The sequence below is a fragment of the Siphateles boraxobius genome, unplaced genomic scaffold, assembly GCF_051911475.1.
Source record: "Siphateles boraxobius isolate OS27281-9 unplaced genomic scaffold, OSU_SipBor_1 25, whole genome shotgun sequence".
Taxonomy (NCBI): Eukaryota; Metazoa; Chordata; class Actinopteri; order Cypriniformes; family Leuciscidae; genus Siphateles; species Siphateles boraxobius.
Window position 1 is genome coordinate 35938025 of NW_027508866.1, and position 20945 is coordinate 35958969.

General features: G+C 37.7%; 1 protein-coding gene across 6 annotated transcripts in view; it reads right to left on the bottom strand.

Moving 5' to 3' along the window:
* The window catches only part of LOC143750623 (3',5'-cyclic-AMP phosphodiesterase 4D-like), a 291108-nt gene that overhangs the window by 240728 nt on the left and 29435 nt on the right, over positions 1-20945 (bottom strand). For 4 of the 6 annotated variants that reach the window (XM_077243790.1, XM_077243787.1, XM_077243789.1 and 1 more), the window contains exon 2: positions 12651-12737. The exons of the other annotated variants lie outside the window; for them this stretch is intronic. In XM_077243790.1, the coding sequence (XP_077099905.1) occupies positions 12651-12692 (42 nt within the window). In that variant the 5' untranslated portion in view covers positions 12693-12737. The remainder of the gene's footprint in view (positions 1-12650; positions 12738-20945) is intronic. 6 annotated transcript variants of the gene reach the window in all.

The window sequence follows — 20945 nt, forward strand, 5'->3', positions numbered from 1 at the left end:
TGAGAACAATAGAAGCAGTAAACCTAGGATAACAATATGCAAGTTTTATGACCCTTCCCAGTTTAATCTAATGGACTTTTTTTAAGAATAGAATGGGGGGGAAGGGGGGGGGGATGTCCCGGAAGGGGGGGGATGTCCCCACCAAAGCTGAGACCAAACCTACGCCCATGACTGATTCGATTTAATGAACAGTTAAAACAACTGATCTGTCCAACACTGAACTCACGAGACGTCTGAATCGGTGTGTAACAAATCGGTAACACTTTACAATAAAGTTCAATTTATTAAACTCTAGTTAACTACATTAGTTAACATTAACTATTAATGAACTGCATTTCTACAGCATTTATTAATCTTTGTTAATGTTAATTTAATAATTAATAGTAGCCTTATTGAAATCCAAAGATGTATTTGTTAACATTAGTTAGCCTAATGCACTGTGAAGTAACATGAACAAACAATGAACAGCTGTATTTTTTTTATTAACAAAGATTAATAAATACAGCAACAAATGTATTGCTCATGGTTCATGTTAGTTAGTCTAATGCATTAAAGTAACACCAGGTAACTTTTGCTCTCGGTGTCCCCCTACAGTTGGGAAACAGTATTGTCCTCTACTACTGTCGTAAACTCTGTCATCGTGCATTTGTTGACAACCATGATAGCCCTGAACACTGTAGGAGGAGGTCAGATGCAGGTGTTCTGCTTGCGTCGCGTGTGAAATGTCTTCATCCCAGGTACAGTGGCATATATTTCAGCATGTCATATGAATATAATTTCATGCGTTTTATTTTTTTTCTAACGACAAATGATCACGATGATCACGTTTACAAGCCAGTGTCATTATAGTAGCCTAGTCTATTGGTTACCGTTTTACTGAATCTATATGATACTTCAATGCAATGTTTGAGTGGTAGATAATAACCATATATCGTCAATATTATAATATCAAGCTACCATAAATAAATCTGCAAATTTTACAAATCGATTTGCATTATAGCATTATAGGCAAGACAAATAATCATTACCTGATTCATGAAGGTAAACGGAGGATAAGATAGCTTCCGTAACATAGTCAGGCAGACAAAAAAACACCCCAGACTACGGGGTGTCATTGGTTGTTGCGTTAAATGTTACCCAGATACAATAGTGCTATTTTCTGATTGGCTAACAACACCAGACGAACAACACCAGAGGAGACGCGCTTGAATTCATGCCTGTTCCACAGTGTGAGCGGCGCGGCCAGAGTTTTGGGCGCTGCGGCATATTAAATATATTACAAATAGTTTTTCAGCGTGAGAAATACAATGTGTGGCGGGAGAGCGTGACAAAAGACCGAAATGAGTGACTGTCAGGCTCAATGCGTGACACTTGACAGCCCTGCGATTTTAAGGAAGTGGCGGTGGTGGTGGAAGTGACGTATATGCCGTAAAGCAGTCGAGTTTTGTAGTTCTCTTTGTTCGCCGGTTACTACCCGAAACCCGAAGTTTAAAAGTACGATTAAAAACGCTACAGACCCCGTCAGGCTATGGCAGACGTGTCATTCAACCTATTGTAAGTCGATGTACCATCACAAGAGACTTGGAAATATATTTTGAAGGTTGAAAAGTTACCTGGTGTTACTTTAACTAATGTTAACAAATCAAACCACATTTACTCAGAACACCTCTTAAAATGAGAATGTAAGTGTACTTACCCCATTTATTTGGCCTCGAGTGAGTTCACTAGTGTAACAGCGCAGAGCTTCTGTTGTTGTACGTCACACGCATCACACACATGACCAGCGTCGGCCAATAGTGAGCCTACGTGTGACGTAGCTCTACGCTATCACACTACGCTAACTGACACAGAGAAGGAAATGAATAGTTGAAATAAAGTCGTTATTTTTGTTTGTTTTTGCGCACAAAAAGTATTCTCGTTGCTTGATAAACTTAAGATTGAGCCACTGTAGTCACTTGGACTATTTTAACGATGTCTTTAATAACTTTTCGGGGAACAAGTTTCAATCCCTTAGAAGCCTATGGAGGAGTGATCCAGCTCTCAGATTTAATCAAAAATATCTTAATTCGTGTTCTGAAGATGAACGAAGGTCTTACGGGGTTGAAAAACATGAGGGAGAGTAAATACTGACAGAATTTTCATTTTTGGGTGAACTATCCCTTTAATTCTGCTAGGAGTCGAGAGAGACTAAGTTGGATAGGTAGAATAAAACTGGATTATGTCCATCAGGAAATGCTTGGATAGTGAGAAATTGTTGGTTCGCAGCAGATTCTCTGGAAAACTCGCTGGCTGAAAAAGGCAGAAAAGATTAATTTCAGAAATGGAAATGGAAACATTGTCTTTTGATGAAAGATTATGAAGACAAATACTTTTTTCTGCACAATAATGTGCACTGATCAATTATTCACAATAAAAAAAAAATCAAGAAAGTGCATTAAGAATGAAAATGCTTATTTCATGTTGACTTCACCTCAAATAAAAAAATTAAAATATTTTTTAAAAAAACGAAACCAAAACTTCTTCAAAGAATGAAATTTTGGAATCCTATACAGCACAAAAAAGAAAAAAAAATGATTTCCCATTGGAAAACCTTTGTTTATAAGACCTTGGAAAATTAGAATGAACAAGTCGGCAAATGACGAATAATACATTATATTGGAAAAACTCTTTTCTCCTATTCTACAAACTCCAGTTTATAACCAATGTAGTTTAACCATGGCGAAGCATCTGCCAATGCTAGATGTAAGATAACATCCTATTACATGCTCTCATGACACAATAATTCATCATTAGCAATGGCTAATAAACAAAGCAATTAACAAACAAGCCTGAACAATACTGTATGAGTGAATCTGATAATGCTGTAAAGATAATAGATACAGATGCCGCTCTCATCTGCTGTTTAGGCTAGATCCAACTGTGGTGAAGAATAAATCACCTTCTGTTAGATGCACAATAATCGGTTATTGTTTACCGCCAAAACATGTAGCGTTTACAAGCGCGCGTGGCTGTGTGTGTCGTACAGATATTAGCTGCCTATTAAGACTCAGCTCTCAAGGGTTCGTTAGTAACACAACACAATGAAAAGAAGGATTATCCGTGCTAAATGTGTGGCCGCGGCTCAATAGTCTTTGTCCTCCAGCACTCGACCATTGGTGTAATTGGCTTAAAACTGCATGCGACATACAAATGTATGAATAAGGTGTAGGGCATAATTGAAGAAAACAAAATGAAAGCATTGGTGCACCTGCTGCACGCCTGGTGTTTATTGTTGCTGTGAGCCGGGTCATTCTCGCTAAGCTGAATTTATGAGTGTTCTTAAGTAGGTCAAGCTCATCTTCTTTTGAAAGTCAGTGTAGAGAAGGGTTTCTCCTTGGGGACGTTTTATTGTTTGTTTTTCTGCTGCTCTGCGGCACTTGGGGCATCCTGTAATAAGCAACTCCATTCAGATAAAACAACGGGAAAAATTGCATGCTGTCTGGATTTAATGGTGCAATCAAATAAAAAGCCCCCAGGATAATTAGACTATGTTTTCATAAAGTCTCCTGAAGTCTATATAATAATAATAATAATAATAATGAGCGGTGTTTGCGAAAGCAAGCTTTACTACTATTGGTCATATAAGGGTTTCTTCAAAAAGAGAAATGCACTGATGCCTTTCTAAGTGCAATTTTTGCCCGGTGGACAATATAAATTATGGGGGGAAATAAATCATATTTTAGCTAGTGATATAGAGAGGCTTGGACGTAGGTTCTTTTGAAATCGACTAATAGGAAAAACCCTAGTAACCACCTAGCAACCACCCAAAACACCATAGAAACCACTCAGAATAGCATAGGAACAAAAGAACACTCTTGCAACTGCAAAACTACAACTGGCTGCACGTTTTGCAGGGGCGACCACTAAAAAAAACCCTAGCAACCACTTGATCACCCTAGTAACCACCTAGCAACCACCCAAAACACCCTAGCAACCAGTCAGAATGGCCTAGAAACAAACAGAACACTCTTGCAACTGCAAAACTAAAAAACTGGCTGCACGTTTTGCAGTGGAAAACGACTACTCTCCCCTGTGAAGGCCTCCTTCCCTTTACCAAAATAATGCCAGTTCACATGGCTACACGGAAGTGATAAAAAATTCTGTATTATACATTTTTAAGGCAAGACAAGTCATTTGTTGAGGTCAATTTGTAAAGAAACACTACACGCCTGTCGCCTGAGCACATATACTGTATATTCAAACGGGAATACTTAAAACATGTAATGCGCATTTGCACACCGTCAGCGTTCTCACGGGTTTGCAGTTTTGAAGTTTGTGGAGAGATAAAATTATAATAATAATAATTTTCCCTAGGCTTGCACCTTGGAACCTATTACAAGGTTTGCGTTCTTGAGCACTAAACACTGTTGTTTTGCGGATGAGCTGGCCGGAGCGTGTTAAGGGTTTTCTGTTACAACGGTGTCGTGTTAGCAGCTCTTAAGTTAATAACTAATAAACTTTGCAATGGAAGTGAATCAATCAAAACTAAATTTAGCTGGAAAATAACTTTATTCTACAGCTTCTTATTCTAGATCTATTTTACTTTAATTTCCTATTATCACTGTAAAGCTGCTTTGAAACAATCTATATTGTTAAAAGTAACTTTAAATAAAGGTGACTTGACCACTTAAGACACCCTAACAACCACTTGAAAACCCTAGTAACCACCTAGCGACCACCCAAAACACCATAGCAACCACTCAGAATGGCCTAGAAACCAAGAGAACACTTTTGCAACTGCAAAACTACAACTGGCTGAAAGTTTTTGAAAGGAAACCACCTAAAACACCCTAACACCCACCTAGCAACCACATGGACACCCTAGTTACCCCATAGCAACCACCCAAAACATCCTAGCAACCACTCAGAATAGCATAGAAACCAACAGAATACTCTTGCAACTGCAAAACTAAAACTAGTTGCAAGCCACTTAAACCTATACAAACCACCTAGCAACCACTTAAAAATCACCCTAGCAACAGCTTAGCAATTACTCAGAACACCCTAAAAACCACCCAGGACGACATAGCAAACAGTTTTGCAGTGGAAAAATCATTTCTCAGATTTTCTTCAGAAATCACAGAAGTCTAGGTGTCCTCTAAAATGAGAATATAGTTTTTTTCAGGTATAACAGGACAGCACTGTGTGTAAGAAAACAGTGCTGGAGGTTGTTAAAATGGGTCGGCGGTAGGAGAGTCTCATTGATATTGTAAGTGGCAGGGATGGGTGAAGGGTACACAGTCAGATCCAGTATGCCGAGCCGGGTTGTCTTTGACAGGCCATTCGACTCTGTGGCTTCAGCATCCCCATTACTGCAGCTCGTACACAGAAGGGTTTCTGCTTGACACACTTGGAAAGGCTTCTTGAGTCTGAGTCTAATGCACTGCAACAGAGGCGAAACAATCTCTGCCACCACCAGAGGCGATGTACACACATGTCCAGACTGCCACCATTACACTACAGCACAGAAAGAATGACACCGCCTGGTATGCATACAGATCTCTCAATATCTCACAGAAGCACTCTGTGAAAGTATTGGCATTGTTATTCCATGATGCCCTCGGGAGCTGGCGAAGTTTCAACCACAACGGGTCGACAAATGAGGTCATGTGACTGGGTGAATCTCACGAAACCTGTCAAAAACTACTTCACCAAAATTCAAACTATATGAATAAAAAAAATTATCTCTGCTGCCAATTTACAAGATCATTATTTATAAAGAATAGGTTGTCGTACTTTAATTTATTATATTTTTAAATAAAAATTAGGCTATATTATAGTCAATTTTGCTGTAATGAGACTCACTATAAAAAAAAATTTATCCAAAAGAAATTCATCCAGACATGCACATTACAGTAATGTAATGCAGGGGTATGTGAAATAATATTAAATGTGCTTAAAGAAAGAAATCTACATTGAAAAAAAACGACATGGTCCTAAACATACAGTAGGTTTCATGTTCTTTATGTACATTTTTATATATATATATATATATATATATATATATATATATATATAGTGCTGATGTCCAGGTCAGATTTTACCTCAAAGCAAAAAAGGAAAATAATGTGCGTGTATATAAAATCCCACACACATTATTTTCCATTTTTGCTTTGAGGTAAAATGTGAACCTGCATGTTTCGGTGAGATTAACCCGACTAAGATGATCGTGGCAAGTGTCATTTTGCGTACGTTTATGCGAAAGAACACCATAATCATTTCCTATTAAAAAGATACAGGAAGGGCGTTAGTTTGATAAGTGGACTGCTGAGTGCGTTTGAAAAGCAGATGCTGTGTTTCCTTCTTTTGATCTCTGAACATTTCAGGCCACTACTGGTAAGATCTTCTTCTATTACTGTTAATCAGATCCGATTGATTGAATCAGGAGCAATCAGGATGCGATCAAACATGTGGGACTCCTCACCACGGCTAATGTACTACTCTGAGGTCAGCAGAAATGTGCGCGTATGGATAAAAGGGCGCGGGCGTCTATCTGACAGACAGATGCTACATTACATGCCTGTGTAAGGATAAACGCAAACCTCTGAATAACCCAGCTTTCGTCAAAAGGGCTTGCCCTTTACAAGAATCAGCCAATCACAGTGCGCCGATTACAATGCTAGCAGAGAGCTGATTAAGGAACAGTGGTAATAATGGTACATTCATTGCTGATGCGCTCTAGGTGTTTCAATGTACCAGACATTAAAATATACAGAATGAACAATAAAAAACCGACGGAAAGCCATTAAGGCTTTTATTGCTCAGAGGTTGCTTTTTCAAAGCTCAGGAGTCTTAATGAAGTTCTCCATTTATTTAAATATCAACTTTAGCTCCTAAATTCCTTTTTAAGGGATAAAATACACACTAGTCTTATTTTAGCATCATTGCTATACTATCGCTATTTTGTTATTCTGTTTTCATTTTATTTTAAAGGTGCAGTGTGTGATTTTTAGTGACATCTAGTGGTGATGTTGCAAAATACAACCAACAGAAGTTACGGTGGCCGACAGGAAATGATGTCGTCGTCTGAGACCAGTTAATCAATGAGGTTTCTTTACAAAGATAAATTAAGAAATTAGGTTTACTTAATTATTCAGTAAAACAATATGTTATTGCGAATATTATTGTTACTTGATCATCATTGTGTCAGTGTTTTATTCACTGACTTTAGCTTGCTTCTTTGCACTAAAAACAACATAGTGACGAAACGCGTTTGTCCACTCAGGGGCACTGTAGAAACATTTTGTGTCTACATAGTTATTATGGTAATACTTTACTATAAAGGTCACATTTGTTAACGTAAGTTAATATATGAATTAACTATGAGCAATATATATGTAAAACATTTATTAATCTTTTTTAATGTTAGTTAGTTCACAGTGCATTAACTAACGTTAACAAATACCATTTTAATTTTTAAAAAGTATTAGTAAATGTTGAAACTAACATTAACTAAGATTAATTTTTCATTCTTAGTTGATGTTAAATGAAAGTTCACTGTGTTCCGTTTTTATTAAGTTTTTTTTTATTTCATTTTAGTTATTTCATTACTTAAATGAGAAATGTTGCCTTGGCAAAACAACTGAAATAAAATACATTTTTAAAATGTATTTTATTTCATTTGTTTATTTTACTTTAATGAATGTATTTTTTATGGTTTTAGTTTTAGTTAACGATAATAACCCTGATACACACAAATGAGGCTGTGATTGATGTACAGTAAGAAAATAGTAATAATGTACAGTATTAAAAATAATCAGATAATTTGGTCTTGGAAGAATTTGATAAGAAATGTTCAAGTTCATATTTGAGATCTCAAATTAAAGAGAGTTGCAGGAGACTTACAACGTTTCTCTTACTGCCGTCTAGAAGGAACAACTGAGACAAATGATTTTTCATTTGTACCGGAAGTCACCCTCCACCTCGACTCTATGCACCATCGCTCTGAGATGACATTTGGACACGTAATTATAAAAGCACTTAAAGGCGGTCGGCGTAAACACACTCGTCTTTCCTCGCGGTGCTCTGTGTCCTCATTTAAAGGCATTAGAAACGATTTTCAGCTGCACTGCTGCTCATGCTTGACGTTGATGCTGGCCAGCGATGCAGAAACTTTCGTGGGGAGTGAGAAAGTGGCGGGTCTGTTGATCTTGCACCTCTGTCACATTAAAGCTGTCTGATGGTGACACACACTTCCGTCACAAATCACATGGCTGACCAGGACACTCGTTTAGCAAAGGGCGTGCAAGAACCATTTAAGCTGACAACTGTATTTAAAGCATTGGTGAATTTAAAGTCATATTGAAATGGGATTCGCAACTCATTTACTTTGTTAACACAACACTGCAATGTTTGAATGTCCTACTCAGTATTTTTGTCTTGTTTTCCAGTACATTCTTAAATCAAGATACATTTAACTTGAGAAGAAAATGCAAATGCCCTAAGATGTTATCTTTGATCATCAAAATCACATATTTAAAAATGTTTCTTAAAAAAAATCTTCATGCCTTAAAACAGCTTGAATGTAACTCGACACTCTTGCCTCATTTAGTAGGCTATACACAGTTCTATGAATATGCAAGTGAGCCCCGCCTCCACTCACTCACTCACTCAGAGATCCACTCGTTGACGATCACACGTTGATCTGATTGGTTACAAGGTAGTTTGTGACGTGATAAACACCAGCGATTTCAAACCGTGTTTTTGAGACTGTCTTTGGTTCACTGCAGTTTTAAGGAGAAAATACTCAGCAATGCTGTCGACTTATGAATTTACACATGCTTTGTCTTAAAGCATATTAAAAACACCATATAGACATGTATAAACAAGATAAAAAACTTGATTTTTTTACCACAGGGGCACTCTAAGCATATACTGACTCAATTATGATACATTTTTCACAAAGCAAGTTGATATTTTCACTTAATATCTTAAGTAAATTTGCTTCTATAAATGCATCTTCATTTGAAGGGGTCATATTATGCCATTTTTGTACAAGTTAATATGAATCTTTAGGGTCTAAATGAAAACTTTGTAATATACATTTATTAAAAATTCTCATTAGTAAGAAAACACTCATTTTACCTGTTCAAAAACAGCTCTGTTTTCAGCACGCCGTTTCAGTGCATATGCCTTTAAATTATAATGAGCTTGCTGACTCCGCCCCTCTGTTCTGTGGGGCGTTTTGACAACGCACGTGGAGTGTTACCTTGACAACAGTTGAGGGAATATTTTGGAGAAAGAATGGCAGCGGGAGTCTCTGAGGAAACATCGGTGCAACCGTATCAATTTGAAACGGAGTCGGACCCGGAACAAGATGAAGCCCCGAAGAAGTTCGACAATTAAGGCTCGAACAGGACGTTTCTGAATGGTTGGTTAACGTAATGTCACTTTGATCTATTTTTGTATGTACTGGCAGGGTTTTTAATAACACATTAACCATAACGCGTTGTTCATTATAAACGTGGGATTATGAATTATATTGAGAACGTCATAGCGTTACAGAGAAAACATGCCATAATAGGGCTGTCGCGATAACCGCAATATTGCAGTACCGCGCTACTGACAGGCCAACCGCAGAGGAATGCAAGTAACCGCAGCAACCGCGAACCGTGTTTTCTTTTTTCATAAGGCCACCCTTCGTGGTTCGTACCATGTGTATTGAATGTTAAATAAGTTAATAATGATAACAAGATTGTTTATCATGGTGATTTACAGAGGATTCGAGGATTCGTGGATTTGGACTTAAGCCTAAACAGACAGTGAATGTGATCGACTGAGCGCGTGCGATTACCTGCGTCTGTTTTTGAAGTCAAGTCATGTATATTCGTGAAAAGGTTGCCGTTTCCAAGGAACGCGAAATATTTGTCTTAGGCTATTATCCTTTTAACGTTTAAGGGTATTTACCATGAATGGCGTCAGCGCTGGTCAGCATTACACAGCGCGAGGAAGTCGTGGGGGGAAAGCAGCGAGTCACGCATTGAATCAATGCCATTGGTCTCTATTAAGTGAAGCATTGCTTCAGCTTTGCCCAAAAGTGAAGCATTGCTGGCCAGCTGAGCCTTGAAAAGTGGAGCTCAAAGTTAAACAATAATTAGCCCCTTGTTTCATTACATCTATCATTTAAGAAATCAGCTTTTTGAACGTTTTCGTTGAATGAACGCTTTAATGACTCACTCAAAGACGGCGTAACAACTGCGCGCTGAGTGACAGTCTTTCAATGCGCAGAGACGCTGTTTAGTTTCAGTTACATTGGTTACATTGTTTTTGTGTATGCTGACCACATCATAACACGTATTTATATAGCAACAAATAAATATAAATAAATAAATGGCGGTAAAACCGCATATCGCGCTATTGAGCAACTCAAAATTACCGAAAGGGAAATTCCTTCACCGCGACAGCCCTATGCCGTAATATACCCTGAGTGTAAACATTAGCCACATTCATCGTGAAGCATGCAATCGATTTGCAAAGATGAATATTTAAAGGTTAATAAAACGTTACACTCACTTCTTCTGGAGGTGCAGCAGGAACACGAATAGTTGGTACCGATTCTGTTTTCAGGACCAGCTTCTTAGCAAAACCAGATTTAGATCTTAGCAAAACTGACCCTCGTTTAGAAAGCAGTTTGGTGAGAAATGATTAGTGCAAAGATAAAAGCATTTACGTTGATCGTTGGGAATATCCCCTAAACTCAGCCACTGCGTCTTCAGCGTTTTGAATTTAGGAACACCAAAATGACTGCTGTGTTCCTTATTCAGTCCTTCCAGAAAAACGCAGAGTTTTTTTGTGATTGTTGTGGGCAAAAATCCTTGATTATGCTGCCCGTTTTCTTTAAAAATGCGATGGAATATGCGGGATATTTATGCAATTTTATGCGATGAAATTGCGGGAACTTGCAAAAATTGCGGGTTTGATGAAAAAGAGAAAAAAAGTGATTCCCCCAACACCCTGTTCTCACTAGGCTACTACCTTAATGTAAAGAGTCATTTCTTATTACTTCCTTTGATAAGCAAGCATACTACATCATAGAAAGTGCTGGGAATATTTAATTTCTCATCTTGTTTTATTTCAGACTGTAACGGGTGTAAATAAGGTGTGGCCCCTTTAAGAGCTGCGCGCTCCCTGTTGAACTGTCTGCAGTGTTATATTGTATATGCGCCTCGAACACCCGATGTGTGCGGGTAATTTCTGTTTGATGCTACTTCTTTTATCTTATTTTGTTAATTAGGCCTAAGTAACGGTGTGACAGACAGTTATACGAGTTCGATTTGGGAATAAAGAGCGAGTTGTGAGATGCCAATTGCCTCCGTGAGTCTGTCTGGCCTCTGCAGTAACTTCAGCTGTGAGCTATCCCGTTCCCGTCGCGTAATTGCGTCACTTCATAACGTTCCCATGGAAACGGGGAAATGGCTGCTCTTGTGTGAAGCAAACGCAACATTTTTCAACTTTCTGCTAAGATATATGTGACTTTTTTGCAATGAAAATAAGAGGATTATGAAATCATGCAAGCCCCGCATATTTTGCACGGAAATCGGCAATTTATGCGGCGAAAGTGCAGCGAATTTGAAAAAATGCGGCCCCCGCATGAATATGCGGACTTTGGCTGATTATGCAACTAAATCACGCGATCGCATAATCGCGTTTTTCTGGAGGGACTGCTTATTACAGCCAAGAACAGAACACCACCATCGCTTAGACGCCATTCTGCTCCAGCGTATCAACAATGGCGGACTACGATGACAGCTCGCTCAGGGCGGGTCTGTGTTGAAACGCTGCTGTCAATTAACAATCGTGGGAGGGGCGTCTGATATAGTGACGTCACAAAATCGAACGGCTCAATTTGAGGCAGGGGAAAACATAAAGAGATTAAAACAAAAACACTGGATGGTTTTTAATCATATGATGGTTGTGTACAGGCAATGCCAACACACATTTCAGTACAATCAACTTGTAAAAGTGCATGTACCATTATATGACCCCTTTAAGAATGTTTAGATATTTGCATTGGAAAACAAGACAAATACAGAGTTGAAAATTTGTTTTTTTGCAGTGAACGCATTTCTGAGTATAGGACGGCAATTAATTTTGATTTTATTCATCGAAAATTTATTGTAAATCATTTTACAGAAAGATTATACAGACAAACAATTTTTAGGGAATAACATGCAGTCGTGCACTGAAACAAGAAACGTGCATTAAGAAAGTAAATAGGGCCCCTTTGATTTAAATAAGTTAGTATAATTGCTTCTGGTGCTGTAATGAGTCAAATCAGAGGTGCATTTCATCAGAATATATTCTGCAAACTTCACTGCAAACCGTTTCCCTCACAAAGTCTTGAATATTACATTTCTCAGCTCCCAGAATGAGTCATCAAACCTCAGAGGCAAAGAATGATTGCAATTTAAAAAAAAAAAAAAAACAAGACTAGTGAACATACTTTAAGAACGCAGGCTGCGATGACTGATCTACCACTACAGACCTTCTCTATAAAAAATTAGAGAAACATACAGTTGCTACACCTCATTCCCAAGATTCCCATTATGCGAATTTATTCCTCATTTTACACTTTGTACAGTAAAAGTACAGGAGTACTGAAATGCACTCACAGTCCCCAGGGAGTCTGTCGCCGTGCAATCGATCTTTTTCATCCTGCCAGATGCTACAGCACGCAATTCCTCAACACAGTCAAAGAGCTAAAAGAGAAAAACAAAAATAAAGCTGGTCAAAGTGTCAAAATACACCAGCAGTAAACCGCATTAGACATATGGAGACCAACAGTGAATGGATATGGGATCTGCTTCAGTAGAAGGCAACACTTTTAGGCATCAAAGGCACCTTTACAAAATAAATGAATGCATAAAGAAAGAAAGAAAATTAACAATAAATGCAATCTCATAAATAATTGCATAAGCAAATGCATAAATAATTGTGATGCATAAAATAAATGCATGAAAAAAATAACCCATTTCACCTATTGTGAAACCTGTGAACAGAAAGCGTAAAAATGAATCTTTTAAACGGTAGCCGATCACAATTGTTTGTAGAAAACATTTACTTTCAATTATAATAATATTTCACTATTTTTACAATCTATTACTTTCATTTATCCAATAAATACAGCCTTGGTGAGCAGAAGAGACGTCTTTCAAAAAACATAAAACATATTACAGACCCCAAACTTTTAAACAGTATACACACACGTACACACATTACAGAAGACAACCCCAAAATGCAATGCGATGAGTTCAATGAAAAAATCCACCTAAGTTGGTCGACTAAGTCAATAGAAATGTTAGTTATGAACATGTCTTTAGTTGTAACATTCATTATTGGAATATCAAACCAATATTTGTTGGTGCTTCCTATTTTTACACATACTATAGCATCTAGGGCTGTAGTCAAGAAGACCACCTTTGTCGAGTCCAAGACCAGGAATAGTCGAGTCTAAGACAAGACCAAGACCAAAGAGGTTCGAGTCCAAGACAAGACCGAGTCCAGGACAGGGAAAAAAAGTCTTGTGCAAGACATTATCAAGACAATCATTTTGGTTATTATTTGTTGATCTAAAAGCAAAAACAGTGTCACAACACCCAGGATTTTTAAGTATAGACATTCCCCTTGATATCATATAATCTTCTAATCTAAAGAAAACAGAATGATGAAATATGGTGATACCTCATAATAGCAGTGTTTCACTGTGGATCTGAAAGACGCATACTTTCACATTCAGATAGCCCCCCATCACAGGCCATTCTTGAGATTCGCCTTCGAGGGGCAAGCTTATCAATACACAGTTCTGCATTTACGAAGTGCATGGACGCGGTGCTGGCCGGAGACACACAGGCTGGGTGGCGTGAGCGTGGCGTTTCTGTTGCGTGTCAGCTGCGTCGCGTTTTCTGTGTCTTTGCACACCAGAAACGTGTCTGACGCGGCGCTACTGACACGCAGCCAGTGTGTCACCAGACTCCGGGGAGTGCGTGTGCTGAATTATCTCGATGACTGGCTGGTTCTGGCGCAATCGCGGCTCACACCAGAGCAAATAAACGGCGCGCATATAAATGGCTTTTATGTGTGCTTACTGGGAACACAATAAAGACACCTGGACTCGGTCGAGACCAAAAGCCATATTTGGCAAGACCAGTGGCCGAGACCGAGACAAGTCCGAGTCCGAATACCAGCGAGTCCGAGACAAGTCCGAGATCATAGAAAAAACGGTCTCGAGTCCAAGACCGGACTCGAGTACTACAGCCCTAATAGCATCAAGTTGTTAGCTAACAACAACTCTGAGAGTTAGTCGAGTCTCTTATGGCTTTCCCGTGGGAAGCACTTGTGTGGTGTGCTTGAGAGATCGTTAATGATGTGTTTCAAATCAGACACTTATTAGGTTCAGGTCTCTGTATGGAGTAGCCGGCGAGAAAGCGCTCTAATAGGGTTTAAAGCAGAGCGATGGGTTCAAAGGAGGTCCTGTTAATATTAAAATGAGGACAGACGAGCTGAACACCCACTCGAAGACTACAGTTGAGATGAATCCAGCTTTATAGAGAACTGCAACTGCTCACAACAACAAACCTGATCCAGCAAATCATGCAAATCACAACAGATTGAACAAAGAAGAGAAGAAAGACACATGATGTGTCTAAAACAGCCCAAGAAACTTCCATCAAATGGAAAGAGGACACTGACAATGCGTCAACAGACAAGACAGAGCAGATTAGTTCTAAAACAATGTCTCAGCTTTCAAATTCTGCCAATTTTATTACAAAATTCAAACAGTAATAAATACCATTTTTGTGATGTGAACACGCCTCAATTCAAGCGGCATCTGTGTTCCTCTATTACTAGTTATAGCACCAAATACACATGAAAGAACATCATAAGGAATGGTGAAAGATACAGTACAGCTTACTGAAATAAATCATGTCATGTAATCGTTCAATGAGCGTTTCATCTGCAGAAAGACATGAACAAAACCGATTGTGAACAATATGTCACGTAAAGACATTCAATGACCATGTTAGATAGCTAGAAAAATTAATTCTAGAGAGGAGCATATTGCTAAATATATGCACTATAGTATTGTATTTTTACTCTTATATCATCAAAAAATATAACATTATAAAAAACGCATTATATTAATTTTATTAGAATGAGTTGTGAATTTTAACCTATAATAATAATACCAGCTGAGATTGGAATCGAGTTGCAAGCTTACGTATCGAATCACCCCAAGTGAAGTCAGCACAAATTAAGTCTATTAATCGATAATCTGCCCCTGTAATCATAATTTTTCGTGAAAAAGGAATAAAAGTTGTTGGTGATTTACTGCCTCTAGTGTTCATTTCAGTCAGAAATCATGTGATTTGTAATAGTACTGAACGGTGTTTTGAGTTTTGCAATAATGTAGGAAGAGGCACGTCTGTCCGATGAGCCCGTGTTGTGAAGTTTTATGGATGTTTGCCATTTTGAGCATGAGAAAACACTTTGCCAAAAACAATGCGAAGAAATGACAGCCGACCTCTTCATCCGTCTCCTCATCATCAGCTAGTGAGAGGTTTCAGAGCTCTTCCGCTGGCCTTCTCAACACCTGACGGAAGCTCAGGACAGAACATTACTCTCCCAAATGAGCCGAGATTTCCTGAAGCTGCTTTCTTATTTACCTAGAGGAAATGAAGTGATGTGACATTATGATAAATCGCCAGTAAGAATCAGACTTAGAAGATTTAGCAGATTAGATCGAGTAAAAGAAAATTGAATGTGCAAATGGAGACTTTTGTTTGGGATCAACATTAATAACATTTATGGAGTTAAATAGGATATTTAGTGTTTAAAATGGGGATGCTCATTACGGTTAATTTTCCCGACTGACAACCGCTACTCGTTATCCGAGTATTAACCATTAACTGATAAGATTATAATATTGACCTGGCATTAAATGACCCGTTAAATATACCCAAAAAAATGTCACAGGTTTATATTAATGTGCAAACAGCAGCATACAGAACAGACCAACAAAAGAACCTGGATTCACATCACATTTTCACCTGCAGCATTTCTGACAGTGACAATAGAGAAAAACATAAAATAGGCACTAAATATATTTTTTTAACTTAAATAATTCACAAATTAAGATGACTAAAAGGAAACACTAAATCCATTTAAAGCTTTGAAAAACCGGCAATTTGTTAAACCGGCAGTTTGTTTTCCGACAGACTAAGTTTTTCCGTCAAATAAAAATAGCAGGCCTACCTCAATCCACACCTTGTCTAGTTTTTTTTTTTTTTTTTAAAGTAACGTGTCTACATGATGTGGGGTGAGTCTGGGTCTCCGATGGCACAGATGTCCCGGGAACACAGAGATAACGTCTCGCTAGAGTGGCCAGCTTCGGGAAGCACCTTTCATTTGCTTGTGGATGTTTGGTTCGCCAGTGATATTGCATTGTACTTGCACTACTGCTGTATTTTAATACTGCGTAGCATATTTTGCAAGTAACTTCGTCACCCTTTCTGTGGAAATGGTCCCACACAGTAGCTAGCCTACTTCTTTTCACTCGCTTCATTTTGCTTGCTCAGCGGAATATGTCTGTAGGCACGTGTGGTTGTGCGTGTCAACGCGCCCCGTGAGTTAACAAATAAGCCTAAGGCTATATAGTATTTTTTTTATGTTATTTATTTAACCATGCAGCAAACGGAAAAAAAAACAACCTTAAAAATAAAAAAACCTTTTAACTTTTAAACCGTTTAACTGGTAGTATTAATCGGTTAAAATTCTTACTTTCGGTTAACGGTTAAACGGTCAATATGAGCACACCTAGTTTAAAACAACTGATTTCATCCATTCCATTGAGAACAGCGTTAAAATCCTAACCTAACCATAAACCTATATATATATATATATATATATATATATATATATATAAAAGATTAAAAAAGCAACTTAAAACTTAGGTTAAATTGGAAGTACTACAACAACTAACATTAAAACTGAAATAAAACTAAATTAAAGATAAATAGGAATGTTAAAAAACTAATAAAAATAACAAAAATCACAAATGAATTAAATAAATTAAATAAATTAAATAAAATTAATTAAAATTAGGCAAAAAATGTATTTAATACAAATGAATAAAACTGAAAATAAAATCAAACTGAAAACTAAAAATATAAAAAAGTTAATTTAAAATATTAGTAAATACTAAAATTACATCGATTGACAATTGATTGAATGGTGGAAAGTGTCTCTGTGATTGAATTTAGTCGAAAGAAAACTTAAATTATTAAGAAACAATTATTAAGACAGATTTAAATCTGGATAGATAAATTAAATCTGGTCCATTTCATGTTGACCTCAACTCTCCTGCTTCTCAGATGTATCTCAACAGTAATCTTACATGCATCTCCTCTAGGGTTAAGAAGAGATATCAGTGTGTGTGCTCAGAAAACACTCAAGTCTCAGATATCTCAATATATGCATTCAAACATTTCTCAAATTATCATGCTTTATGTGCAAACAATTAAACTCTTTCCTGTCTGTTATTTCCCCTAATGAATTTTAGATGAGACATCTGAGACAAAGCTGATAATTGAACAACAACAGAGAACAATGATACGGCAAATTCCCAAAGTCTCTCTTGACATTTTGCTATTTTTTATTTATTTCAGTAAACAGACAGGCTGTGTTATTAAAAATGACAAATTATAGTCTAACGACTCAAGATAAAATGAGAAGTCTGGTGATGAACACGGTCTACAAAGGGGAAATGAATCGTTTTGCTTTCCTGTCAGTCACACAACAGATGTGGTGAAAGAAATCAAAACATGAGAAGTTCTTGCCGACTGTCATGACATGTCATTTAAGTCACAATGAGGCCTGTGATGTAATCCGAGAATCGTGTGGGTGGGATGGAAAGTGTTGCACTAAATTGGCAACAATAAGAGGTCAATTCTTTCCAATAAGAAGTTCTTCCACCGTCACATACGGATCAGACTGATGGTTCAGCACTGCGGTTTTGAGTCACCGTGGGTTATTTCTAAAATGGTTAAGGAGTCGCTGCGATCCCCTACCACTCTTTAAACCAACCCTACGCTCCTGAAGACTCTCTAAATCACTTCAAGAAGTCCTCGGATAATTGTGGGATTTTATACCATTAGAGTGCACTAATTCAGTTTCACTGCTGGCGCTGATATTAAATGGAAAATGAACCAGGGGGCAGAAATGATAATGAAGGATATTAAGGCGCCTTAATGTGATTTTAGGGCACACACCGGCGAGACACGACCAGAACACGTTTCCACTCAGAGGGAAAGATTATACTTGGAAACCCTTCCTGACATCACTGGCTACGTTTACATGCACAACTTTTGTTTCAGTCGGACTGAATTCATTCCGATTGATGAATCTATATGTAGTGTTTACATGAACACTAGACACGTGATCGGGTTGATGTGTGTGTTTATACGTCACAAGATTCAAATCGGAATATATATTTGAGATGCGCTCACTGCACAAATATACAGAGTTTCCCGGTGTTTGTGCATAATAATAACCATTCTCCTACATTAGTTCTTTATTTGTTATAAACAGCAGACTTAATATTTATCTATTTCTGGTCATAATTTGGATTCAATGAGCATATGAACCGTTGTGCTGCTGCTTATATTGATCACGCACTAAAATTGCCCAAAACCAGTCATGTGTGGATGAGTCTGAAACAAGCACTGGTGGGCCGTTGTCCTGCTCCACTTCACAGACGCAGTGAAAGGAGGATTATAGAATGACGGGACACTCGTTTATATGACACTTTATTCAGCAGGTAGAACTTGTTTGTGCGTCATACATCATTACGCTATTTCCACGTCCTTGCACATGCGCAGTACTTTCAGTTTCGGTTTTCAATCCGTTCAAGTGTTTACATGTTCAACTTCTCTGGATCGGATTAGAAAAGGAATAAACCACCCCTTTCAATCCGATCGAAATTTCATTCAGATCGAGCTCAATTGGATCGATTAAGTTTCAGTTCAACTGAGTTGTCGATCCGATTACTAACGGATTATTTGGATGTATATAAACATTCATAGTTCCTAGAACTAGTACCCTAGTACCTAGGTACTAGTATACTCAATGGTATACAAATACCTCTGCAAATTATCTGACTTATCCTCGTAAACGAAGAATTTATTATCTTTATATACATGTGACGGGTAGGTCCACGGAGGCTTCCATGTCGTTCCGCTATCTTGAAAAACCATAATAGCAGAGAGGGTCAAAAAGTACTAGGCCAACGCATTTCCACAATGCGTTTTCGTTCAGAGCCAGCGTCACGTGACTGAACGCAGCAGAAACGGAGGAGCAGAGCAGTGAGAGGCGCTTCACAGCCCCGGCAAGTTTAAAAGGGTGCATTGCACTTTTATTATTCATACTGTAACATTCGTGTGTTCGTTGTGTCCAGTTGCAGTTTGTTTGAAATAACAAACCTGTTCACCCGAAGGAAAACTCGACGAATTGCTTTTAGAAGACATCCTGTCATAGCTTTTTGGTACATAACAGCTACCGTAGATGCAACACGCATTTGAAAAAGCGAGGCGCTGGAGAGCACAATTCGTTTGAATGCAAAATACAATTTCACCGCTAGATGGGAGAAATTCCTACACAATGTCCCTTTAAAAAAAAAAACAGGGCAAGAAAGGATGACAACGTCCATCGGCCACCACCGAAAACCAAAGCATTTTAAGCGCGCAAGCCTGGTTATACAAGGAGAGAGTGCCAAGCACGAAAAAATGCAGGGACAAGTGTGTGGCAAACAAATCAGGATCGATTATTAAGGCTTTTAAGCACCAGAATGCTGCCGGTCGTTCCGCTCTACTGGCAGAGCTAAACGTCAAATTTGGTGGGTGCTCCTAAATTTTTGCTACGGCTCCTAACTTTTTTAAGGTTGGGAGCACCAGTGCTACCAATTAAAAAAGTTAATTTCGAGCCCTGAACAGTGATAGATGAAGCTCTTGACCTTTCAGCTGAGGAGAAAATCCAACGCAACTTTGAGGGGACCAAGAGAAACATGATGTATTTCTGCTCAGAAAGCAACACTGGACACCAACCACACGGCATACGCTGATAGCTTTCATTACTGTCTACTTTGCATTTGAATTTTTTTGAATTTGAAATCTATATAAAAATATAAAACAATGTTTAAAAACATAGTAGAAAAAACAACAAATGAGCAGCAAACAAAGTACACTTCTTTCCTGTTAACATACTTCTATTACATGTACGAAAAGGTGTAGGAAGAAGTAAAAGTTTTATACTCCTACCCCCTTAATTCTTACGGTCATTCAATTTCCAATTTTTAGATTATTCTTATTATTATTATTATGTTGTTCTATACATATGCATACATTTTATATATATATATATATATATATATATATATGTATTAGTGCTGGGCGGTTTGACCAAAAATTTATATCACGTTTTTTTTTTTTTTATTATTATGGCGGTTTTCCAGTTTTACGTTTTTTTTTTCATGCATAATCAGGTGTTCAAAGCATTTTCTACTGGTTGAGAGAGGAATTACTGCAGTAAATTGACTTAGGATGGTCTATTTTACTGTCATTATTGAATATTGTAGAATAGAGCCCAGTATAACCTAAAATTGTTATTTCTTAACGTTCTAATAACGTTCTTATAACCAGGAAATAACGTTAATACAACGTTTATATAACAGGAGAATTGTACGTTCTAATGACATTTGAATTATGTTCTTATAACCAAGCAAGAACGTTAATACAACGTTTATATAACGGGAGAATTGAACGTTCTTATAACGTTTTGAATAAAGTTCTTATAACCAAGAAATAACGTTAATACAACGTCTAAAAAAACTGGACATTTTGAATGTCCCTAGAACA